General features: G+C 32.8%; 1 protein-coding gene across 1 annotated transcript in view; it reads right to left on the bottom strand.

Annotated features, from left to right (window-relative positions):
- Positions 1-11,614, bottom strand: part of LOC105620943 — a 58,765-nt gene extending 47,151 nt beyond the window's left edge. The window contains exon 1 of the mRNA XM_012202420.1: positions 11,527-11,614. Within this exon, the coding sequence (XP_012057810.1) occupies positions 11,527-11,614 (88 nt within the window). The remainder of the gene's footprint in view (positions 1-11,526) is intronic.
- Between the last annotated feature and the right edge of the window lie 460 nt (positions 11,615-12,074).

Below are 12,074 nucleotides of genomic sequence, written 5' to 3'. Positions count from 1 at the left end.
ACACACACACACAAAACTACCCTGGTAGAAATTTAATTTTTAAAATTTAATTTTTGATTATTGGACAGTTGTACTAACTTTGGTCTAGTAATTGAACAGCAATGAGCAAAATTGTTACAACTATACAAGATACCAATCAAGATGTAATGCAAAACTGTTAACTGTACAAGAGATCAATCAAGATATAATGTTTTTCTCGCAGTTACTGCACAGTAAAGAAGTACAAAAATCTGAATTCAGTTACTGAGTAATAGAACGACAATAAATAGATAAAAAAAAACTGTATAATGTAAATTATATATACGAGTAATGTTCTCTTGCACAATGCAAGGAAATAGCAATAGATAAGTTATTCTAAGGGTTAATTATTCCTGTGTTACTTGTATCGCTATTGCTTCCGCACATTGTCTAATGGGTATAAGCGTTTAAACACAAAAGTACAGGCAATAATAACAGATAATAAGATATAGGCAATAGATTTCGGTCAGAAATCGTTGAGAACTGTTATTCCTGATTCTCTAATCCCTCTTGAAATTTTTGTGACAGAATTAAATGCTACAAACTATTCTTCAAATTTTTCTTTCTTCGCTCATATTTTTATACGCGCTCACGACTTTTACACATTTTTAATTTATATAATTTTATAAAACGTAAAAATAAGTATACTTTACAGAGTGAATAATTACACTATTAAAAATTTCATGAAATTTAATATACTTTTAAGTTACACAATTTAACTTCATGACATTACATTAAATTTATTGTATTTATAATTGAAAAGTATATTTGTATACACGTACATGAAATTTAATGTATTTTTCACGAAAATTTATGAAATTTAATATACACGTTCATTACATTTAAGTAACTACTGTAACTTAATTTTCAGTTAAATCATTTATTACTTTTAATTTCATAACCACAAACTTCATTTATATGTAAAGGAAGCTCGTGGTTACATTTCTAACAGTGTATTATATTACACGTGAGCACTGGATAATATAACTGATCAAAAAATAAACAATTACTTTTTTAATGATTGATACAAAATCTCTTGTAAAGAATTAATCCAAACATTGCACAATAAAATCGTTTTAATATTGCTCAGTTGCTACGCAATATTTTTTGCATTATAAAAAGAAATCATTAATAGTAATTATATAATAATTATTAGATAGTAATTGAGTGATTCGGTCAAACTGCACAAATCTCTACAAGAGTAAACTTAATTATAATTAATATCATAAGTAATTATAATTACTTTGAGTTCTTAAATATCTCAACAATATGATAATTTATATAAAGTTAAAAAAAAATAAAAGATATTATTTCAAAGACAAAATAATAATAATAATAACACATATCAATTTAAAACTATTATAATAGAAATCGAAATTCACGATCACACGCAAAGCAATTTCCTTCGGAGTTATCGGTGGTTTTGTCGTCGCGCTTTGCTTGTCCCGAAATCCCGTGATTACGGTCTTAAATCCACGCGCAATCCCAAATCCGTAGTATCCCACTCTATCTAAGGCTCAAAGGGTTGCGTCTCCACTTAATGGAGCCGCGTACGTTCGAGATAAATTGCCGGCGTAGAGAAATCCTTTTTCTGTGCAAACTATTTATTTCGAAGACCGGCATGGAAATGTTTTTCGATGGGATGAGAAGCTGTGTGAAGGGCGAAAAGACGAAGAAGGAAGAGAGTAAGGAAAGTGCTTGTGTGAATGGTAGATCGATTAAAACACAACCCCTCGACCTCTTCGCCTACTTCTATTTACTCGTTTTTGTATCTTAATTCTTGAAATTCTTTACAAATCCAAAGAACTTGAAAATTTACAAAAATCCAAAGATCCGAGAATTAGAAAATTATTCGATATTCTTGAGATTTTCATTCACCGATTTCTTAAGTATTAAAATTTTTATATTAATTTTTATATAATTATATTATTATAAGTATAATTCCAAAATTTAAGAAAAGAATCAAAAAAATTCTTTCCACTTTTACAAGAAAGTTAAGAACTGAAATTAAATAAAGAAGCGATGATAAAGACACTTTATTGTATTTTTAATCCATTTTCTAAATTGACAGAAATGTATTATGTGATTATATAATGTTAATATAAAAAATGAATTAAAACAAAAGCGCATAAATCTCTATTTGCAGCGTAAACTTTTTCCTGTCGCACCAATTTCTTTCGTTTCAAATTTTGATTTTCGATTTGTCCCGTCAACATCTCGTCGTATGCGAAAAAGATTTAAAATCGAATAAATATGCAATCAGACACGAGCAGACATTCGCTTTGAGACAGTCTTTCCTTTCGAAATTTGTCTCTCTTTTCCGTGTTTATCGCAACTGTTTATTTCCTACATTTATGGAAGATTGGCGAATCCCAGACTGCAGGTTGAACAAATACTAGTGTATAAGACATCTCAGAAATACTGCCATTTCTTTCGTCTCTACGAATGCTTTGATCAATTTAGAATCTCTTGTAAAGAAAAAAAAATTTCACCGGATATTATATTTCTTAGTTTACAACATTATAAATATCTCAATAAATAGTTTGTTTAAAAACGTCTTGGAATAAAATATAAATTTACTTTTGCCTAAGAACAAAATTGACTTTAAGTTCAACAAAAAATGAATAATTGTTTTTATCGTACTTCTTACAAAAACATGAATAAGTATATACATGAAATTAATTATCCGGACAGTGCATCATAATACTGATGATTTCTTCTAACTGTTATCTGAGTATTAATATAAATTCGTTTTATGCATACAATACACCTTACGATATATTGATAGTTTATATTTATATTTGGACAACTAATTGTAAAACAATCTGTAATGCGTACGTGGAATTATAATTTTTAACATTCGGACAACAATTTTAAAAAATTGTGGCTCACAGGAGAATTAGTTGTGTGTGTGTGTGTGTGTGTGTGTGTGTGTGCGTGCGCGCGTATGTGCGTGTGCGTGCGCGCGTATGTGCGTGTGCGCGCGCGCGTGTGTGTGTGTGTGTGTGTGTGTGTGCGCGCGTATGTGCGTGTGCGCGTGTGTGTGTGTGCCTGCATGCGTGCGTGCGTGTGTGCGTGTGCGTGTGTGTGTGTGTGCGTGCGTGTGTGTATGTAGAGAAAGAGAGCGCAAAAATTTATTTTTTAACATTAGTATCTGTAAATAAGTTATTTGATACAATTAAAAATCTCTGCACGAAATTCAAGCGCGGTAAAAACCTTTCAACAAACAACATGAGTCAATATTTTTATTCCTTCACATATGGTATTTCTATATAAAATTACATTCTTTCCAATGGAATATTATGGTGCAGAATAAAAATGATGCGCCAACGCGCGATGCGTAATCCCGGGAATAAAAATTAATTATGCCTAAGTGCCTCATATTTTTCTTTCACGCGATGGCCTTGAACGTCCAGGATCACGCATCTCCTCCACGGTTATGGCTCCCCTGCTTGGCTGGGATGAAGATTTGCGCGCATTCGTTTCAGATTTCAAACGCTTTGCCACTTTGAACATCGGTAAAGCGTAGGAATTCTAAAACAAATACCACGCTTTGCACTCGTCCTGGCCGCTCTTCTCTTCGACATCTCGATCCTCTGTCGCGTTGTCTCAGGATACAATTCAACAGCCGAATTTTTTTATAAACGATGTAAGATCTTCATATCTTTCGATATGATACCTTGCATTTTTTGCCCATAAGTTTCATAAGTTTCCGAATTTTAAAAAAATCAGAATTTTTTATAATCCCGGAAAATCTCAGATCCAAAATGTAGAACTAATAATATAACGAATTCTTTCTGCTGTATCATCACCGACATTGATTTAAAAGTTTGTATATCATCGCAATTTAATAAAATAGATATTTCTGCCATCGCAAACCTTCCGCGACGTCATATTTATTTCTTGTCTAACGTTCTGTCGCTGCCGTTTGCCGGTTCCCACATTATTCGCCCGGTATCGAAATAGAGAATGATGACGGTCATTCCCGAAAAAGGAAAATGGACGAGACTGGCGAGAGGTTGTGGGTGAGTTAGCCGGAAAAACGGCAGCTAGGTCTGGCAAAATTTCTCAAGCGTCGAAGACGATTTAAGAGGACATCTAGGAAAAATGACCTGCCACGAGCCCGGCAATTTCGATCCGAGGTTGCGATCCGAGATGTACCAATTCAAAAATTCAGAATTATTATCCGGAATTTAAAGCAAATACCTTTGCTATGGTGGATAAAAATAGAATAGTAAAATTTATCTTCGACTAATGAAAGAACTCAATTTCTATGTTTGAAAGAAAATTCATTTTGTTCAACTATTAAGGCGTTTTCTATTTAAGTTACTCGACAATTCTTTTTGAAAGTACATCTTTAAATTTTGTAATGTAAAAAGATAAATTAAATGGTATTGTATGTCATATTTGTCATTAACATTATTAATAGTTCTTTAGTTAGTATTATTGATTATTATACAATTAATATAAAATGCTTAATCTTTAACCTGAACATTTTTATAAAAATCGAATTGTATTAAATTGTATAATTGTATCGCATGTTGAATCTGATATATTGAATTAAAAATGTTATAATCCGATTATTTAACAATGCAGAGATAACACATGAATTTAATACAAATGGAATTGTATAGGATGCATCAGTTAGAAAAGCGGATAGTGAACTCGAGCAGAATTTTTCAGACATTGATAGCGTCACGTGAGAAAAATGATCCGGAAGTTTGCTCGCCTTGCTCTATCATGATATTGTTTGTACACGAGCAACCAATATGACATGACACGTCTCACCGAAGAGAGAGTGAATGTAACACAGCTACGGAACGAATTGATATCCCTCCTTTCTCCTTTTGATGTGAATAGCTTTCTCAAAATCTTTAGATTTCTGCTCGTTTGAAATGTTAAATTTCTTCCCAATTTGCATGAATTAAAATCGGACAAATATAATGCAAACCTAATAATTAAATATATATAAAACAGTTTAATGAGGCGAGATAAAAAGATGTAGACGCATAAAAGGGTACATTGTCTCGTACAGTGTTATGGCTCGTTTTTCGTTGCTACTTTTAAAGATCACACTAAAATTGAAGATCTTGCCTTTTTATTTCATCATCAGGTGAAGTGACTCGGCCTCTTTTCGCCGAGAAATTTAATTTTACCCCGCGTCCCGCGCTACCGGCTCTCCGCTATCCTTCCTGAATTTTTATCACTACGTGACCATGTTTCCGATTCGACAGAAAACGTCAAATTCGCGTAGAAGACAGAATTCAAACGGAATACACGAAACTCGTGCGAAATTTGTGAAGCGTGATAAAATTCACTGAACACAGGGTAGGTCATCTCCCGGTCGTTCATTGATAATCGACGATGGGTTGATGCATCCGACCCGTTTTATTCAAAATGTCTGCTACGTTTCCACCACCCGAAGATGTCCTAGATCGATGTCGGCAAACACGTTCGAATAAAATAACCGATATACAATTTACATTTAAGGGTAGAGGGAACTAGATCAAATTGACCCACATCATCAACATTTCAGGGGTTAGTGAATCCATCGTTCTTCCGTCACTCGATAACCGCGTAAGGTTCCCTTCCCTCGCTTGGCTCCCCCGTCCTTCCCTCTCACCCTCTCGCGTTTCCACCCTCATTACGTCATCACTACCAACGCATACGTCAATGTACACTGCAGGCGCTCTGCAGTCGACTGCCTCGTTATTTCGCGATTTCCTGTTGATCGCCGCCCTACGACATCGCGAGGGATCGATCGCCAGATACGTACGTACATGAACGACGAACAGAAGGACACGCGCCTACGTGTATATATTATACACGAAATCGATCGTCTTTACGCACGCTCGTGTACACGCATGTAATACGATTTTTATCACCGTTAAAATGTAACATTGATCGATAATAATCCAGATTGATTTGTAACTTTGCTGACACACTAACGCTAATTGTATGATTTTACTTAATCTCTTTTCGTCTGTTACCTATATAAGGCTAGAGATAGAGTGAAATTTAGGAAACAAATCCTCCTAGCTTTACTGTAAGAGAAATCGACTTATTCTTATTTCGATGGAAGCCATTTTACGAAAATACATGATTGACCCAGACCTATCAAACCACTTTTTATCTACAGATTCTTTCATTAATTTCAAGTTAACTTTTTTTTAAAAGTCTTTAAAAAAAAGATAAAAAAAATTAGAATAGTTTAAAGATATCCGATCTTTAAAAGAAAATAAATTTCTGATATAAAGTTTGGCTCATTAGATTTAAACATTTTCTTTTTTAAATCGAGGAAATGTCACATTATATTTAATAATTAAATTTTTACTCGATAAATCTTATATAATCGAAAGAATATTAGAAAATGCCTATTTAGTTTAAAAGATAGATATATAATTAAATTATATTATACGTTACATTATTGGGCGAGAAGCATTAAGGCTGTAAAATGCAAGCAAGCGAAAATCATGGATAATGGTATAGTGAAGATGTACTCACTAGATGAGTGGTTAAACGAGTAGGTATGCAGGCATATGAATGCTCGAATGAATAGGTAACCACTCATCCAGAGACTACGTCTTTACCGTGCAATCATTCACTATAATGGCTCGTTTTCCGCAATTGTTTAGTACTTATCAACATTATACTAAACATATTGTTGTATAATACAACTACAAAAAAAGAAATGGTTGCTCATTTGAAAATATCATCTGCAACATTTGTACAGAACTTCCTGAATTTGATTAATAAATTTAGCATCTTAAGTTTTGTCATCTCAAGCGGTGATAAATTTCATATTAAATCCATGCACATTACTTCGATTTTTCGAAGATCTATCATTCTATTTCGTTGAACGGCAAAATCGGCCGCGGTTCACATATTAAAAGCCAATAAATTAGAACTGGCACGCTGCCATTTCAATCTCGTGGGTTCTACTCGAGAGAACTCGTCGACGAGCCGTCTTTCCGTCCTACGTCTTTGATTAATTGTAGGATATAGATTGATTGATTTCATGTACAATGGGTAAACAAAATATTCCGCTACGCAACCCTTTCGCTATAGTCGATGTCATTTTCGACACTCGAGAGAGATCTTGAGATTATCTTGAGATTATCTTATAACATATGGGAATATGTTTATAATATTGTCAGAATGAAAAGAATTGTTTTCTAAAAATGATTATTAATTAAAGACATTTATTCGAAAGAAGAAATTTTTGTGATTATTATTCTTATAATTATTTATTCACATATTTAATGTATTTTTGCATTGGCAAAATATTGACGTAAAAAACATTAGAGAATATTACTTATAAATTTCGTGATATTTCAAAGATATTTTTCACAGCTACTGATAAATATCATGTAACATGCAACTATATTTATGAATTTTTCATATAGCTGAGGCTCGAATATATTTTACAATTATGGAAATATCTTGTAAATATAAACGCGTATCCAAAAGTGTGTCACATTTATAGCTCCTCCAAACAGTATCTGATATCGATTTCGCTTTAACGAAAATTTGATTAGACGTTATCCTGCTACAATTTATACAGTTTTCGCGTTAAGTAACTTTGTAACTAAAAACCCACAAATAAAAATTTTTATTTATGGAAGTAATTTTCTCGAAATTGACTTAAAAGTAAAACTGTGTTATTTCTATTTATAATTTCTATGTTGCTATATGTTTTTTTTCAATTTTGATAGTTAAAAACATCCAGGGAGAAATTGAAAGAAATGTTATTTTTCTCAGTGTGCACTCTCTACTCTTCTTCACACGAGAGCTAGGACGCTAAAACTATCATTAAAATATTTATTGGTGCTTTACGCCAGCTTGTATATTTTCGAAACTAGCTTGTAAGAAGCTTATAAATATTTTATGACTGTTATACTGATGACAGCACGAGCTTTAGCGATATCTTACACGGATAAACATAGTTAGCTAAGTAGCAACGGAGTCGGTAATATTTTACAGATATAATACAAGTAATTAAATCATTCAATCTTAACTGTATAATCTTCATGTATAATTCAAAGAAACTGCTATTTTAAAAAAATATCCTATTTTTAAAGATATTAAAACCATTTAAGTTAGAAATTAAAAACTTTTAATATTGCGTGATAAGTGCACGTACATGCATCGTTATCGCTGTCGTTGTCATCGCTTGAAATTGACGGGGCGATAAGCTGCGATGATGCATGTGCAAAATGTACATTCGCGTGCTCGCGGTTTTACGCAGCGACGAGCGGCGCGGCACGGCGTCTAACAGTATGCAAAACGAGCGGACGAGCGCAAGCGGGTGTGGAGTAATTCCGCGCGATAACATTATGAATAATGCAGCAACGGGATTTGAAGCCCGGCGGAAATGTACGTAACGATTACGCGCATTCCGACGACCGGCGCGGCGCGGCGTCGCGCGTTTTCCCGCGGCTGTTTTGAGAAAATTCGCAGTGTGTATACTGCATATATGTAGTAAGCATTGGTCGTACCCCTGATCTATATTCGCATTTTCCATCAACTAACAAAACACGCGAATATGTAATACTTATGAGGAATGTGAGCGATTAGCAGTTTTTATATTGTGCGAATTAGTGGCATCATTATTATTCTTTTTGTAAAGTATAACAAGGCAATAGATGTATCGCAAATATTTTAGATACTTGTATATGTACTAAATTTTATAAGAGATTAATTATTTTATAATAATTATTTTATAAGAGATTAATATTGGATAATTTTTATAAAATTGCACATATTTAGATATATATTCGAAGTAAATATCAATAAATTTATACTTATTTCAACGTAAAAAGATCATTATACGTTTTATATATTAATTTACATTTTGTTTTATGCTAGTCACATTAATATTAAAAAAATGTAAAAGAAGGATACATCATGCATAATAAAGATATAAGATTGATGATTGTAACGAGCAAAAGATGAATCACAAGCCACAAAGATATGTATGCTTTAATGATTAAAGCATAATTAAAGCATAAAGCATGATTAAACTTTAATCAATGAGAAGATTACAGGATATGAAGGAAGGAACGTAATAAGCACGTAAATTCTCAAAATATAAGATTGTTAATGCTATCATAAAATCCACTGAATTAAAATTTGAAGATATTGCAAGGCTCGAAGATGTTAAGATTCACAGAAGCTGGAGGAAAGTTCAAGTATGCAAAAATAAAAATTCAAGCGTGCAGAAAATTGAGAATGTGAAAATTCGAGGATCCAAGAAATACAAGTTATAAAGATTTCAAAATTCGAAAAGTCGAGCGTATAAAAATTTTAATAGATAATTTAATAGATAATTTAAAAGGTCGAGGGTTGCACCCTGATAAGGTGCTCATCCTTGTTCAAGGATGCAGAGAATTTGTGAACTCTACAGTGCCTTGGCAACAACGAAGAAGTCGGTTCGTTAAATTTTAAAATAAGGTTCTCAAGCTTTTTAAATTTCTAAATTTCATTACATATTAGAATTTTACATGTCATATATACATATATATAGGAAAAATTCAGAATTTTACAAATATGACATATATACAGAACAAATTTTGAATTTTATAAATATGACATATATGGGGAAAAATATCAAACTTAATGGAACAGATAATTCGAAATCCATAGAAGATACGTATAATAAAAATGTTTTAGACAAAAGTTATACAGTTTGATGAGATGCAATTAGTATTATACCTTAATATTTATGCACAAAATAGTAAGATGAATCAATCGATGTAAAGAAAACACATAGTTGCTTATTTAAAAAATTATGTATTTTGCAATACGCAACTACACATCTTTTTTTTAAGCAACCATATATTTTTTTACATCAAATAATTCATAAAAGTATTAAGATATATAAGAAAATTACGAGATATTTAATATTTTACATTAACTTGTGCCAGAATAAAGCGTAAAATAACTCTAAAATTATTGATTTTTCGATCTCTGCCTTGATATTAATGCAGATGAATTATATTATGTAAAAAAATCATATAATTTAATTTTTAAAAATGACAATTATCTTCATATAACCTTAAAAAATTGATTTTTTTTTTTAGAAAATTAATTTTTTCCCTGCGTCCTACCAAGTCATAAAACTTTTGTCTAAAACATTTTTTCGTATCTTTCATATTTTTCAAAATATTTATTTTATTACAGTGAAATTTTTTATTTTGTATATAATAAATTATACATTTCAATTTTATCGAGCATTAAATTTCTTAGATCCTAAATCTTCAATTCCCTTTTGCCGTTAGATATTTTTATTTTTATTTAAGATAAATTATAAATTCCTCGACTCCGTGAATCCTGAGGTTGGCAAATTCCGGATTTCCTTTACTCTAAGTTTATCTAATTTCCAGAAATTAGATTAGGTTATTTGAATCCTGGATTCCCTGGAATCCTTAAATTCTGAGATCTCCTGACCCGCAAACCCAACATTATGGGTTCTTTGACGCTGAAAATGAAATCACGGTCTTCCATTTGAGAAATCTATAATTCAATGAATCAAAATGACTTGAGATCCAAGAAACTTAAAATCTTAGATGTCAAAAGTTTAAAAAATTATTAATCGATGAAATAAAACTAATCTAAAATCTAAAATCTTGTGAAATTTTTCAATTCTTGTAAATTCAAGAATTTAAATATACTAAAAGCCATTCAGCTAAATATCCTAAAATGATAAACTCTCTTTAGAATTATAGGCAAATATATTGCTTGCCATGATAGCACCTAGCTATCCGGACAAGATTACTCGATGAATAATTCGCGCTCTAATTATGAACGAAACCATTATTCCTCCATATTAGAAATTATTTCAGTGAAATTATTCTAGTTACTAGAATCAATTTAATTCACTAAACAGACATGATTACTCGATAAGTTAGATAAGTTAGATAGAGTTTGCGTTAAATTATTTGCTGGATAAGAAACTTCTTTTATATAAAGCAAACTATATTACAGTTATTCACATAAAAAAACTACAATTAAGAAGCTTTAGATCCTTATCAGATCTCTAAACATCTTAAGTCCACTTCTCCTTCTTTGAATCTTACCTCCTTAGGACTATTAAACGGACAGGGTGGCAAGCAAGGTGCGCAAGCAGGTGCAATACCTCCGTAATGATCAGCGCTTTACACCCATTCATTCACGCAGCCATTCGTGTAGAGGACCTTAGCGTCCACTTAGTCTGATAAAAAATTTCGAATTATTTTATATTAAATTATTCACGAAACTTAGGTCACTATCTTATTCGAAATTGATCGAAATAAACACTTTCCTACAGACAGAATAGCTTGATAAATTCGGACCGGTTGAATTTCTTTTGACAGATTACCATCCCTCCGCACCCTCTAAAATATCGAATCGATTTATACTCGGTCCGATTAAGCTCCAGCCATCAATACGCTCAGTTATCAATCTGGACAGGCAAAGTGAGCAAGCAAGATAAATTTAAGGCAGGCAGATAAGGCAGGCAGACATTACCTCGCTTGGATGTGGTATCGGCTAAGCTGCTAATAAATCCACGTACGGCAATCACGAGAACAAAGAGTCCACAGTGTAGCCAGAACATGTTTACGTCTTAACAACATTGTTTAATTCCATATTACATGACGCTCATGAAACACTGCGACGATGGCGGCTACTGCGATTCCGATGGGCTTTACAGGATTATTCATTACTACGCGCATAATCACTGATGTCTACCACCTCCTTGATCATTAGACGCGGCACGCGGAGTCGAGCGGAACGGAGCGTAGCGGAGCGGATCACGAGTTGATTCTCCTCGACGATAATAATACGCTATCGAACGTATACCAATCTTTGAGATATACGAATAGCGCGCTCGCAGCGGGTAGCTATATGTGCAGCGACGAAAAAAAACGACAGAAAAACAGCGAGTCGGATACGTCGCGCGAGCGAAATGCAGATGAGCGAAATGGAGCTTTCTCTTTCTTCTCGTTCTGTCTTTTCCTCTCTTTGATCGTTTATCTTTCCTTTAAGTATCAGTCAATCAGTCTCTCTCTCTCTCT

This window comes from Atta cephalotes (genome assembly GCF_000143395.1).
Source record: "Atta cephalotes unplaced genomic scaffold scaffold00031, whole genome shotgun sequence".
NCBI lineage: Eukaryota > Metazoa > Arthropoda > Insecta > Hymenoptera > Formicidae > Atta > Atta cephalotes.
Note: the sequence above shows the minus strand (reverse complement) of the source record. Positions and strands in the feature narration are given on the sequence as shown.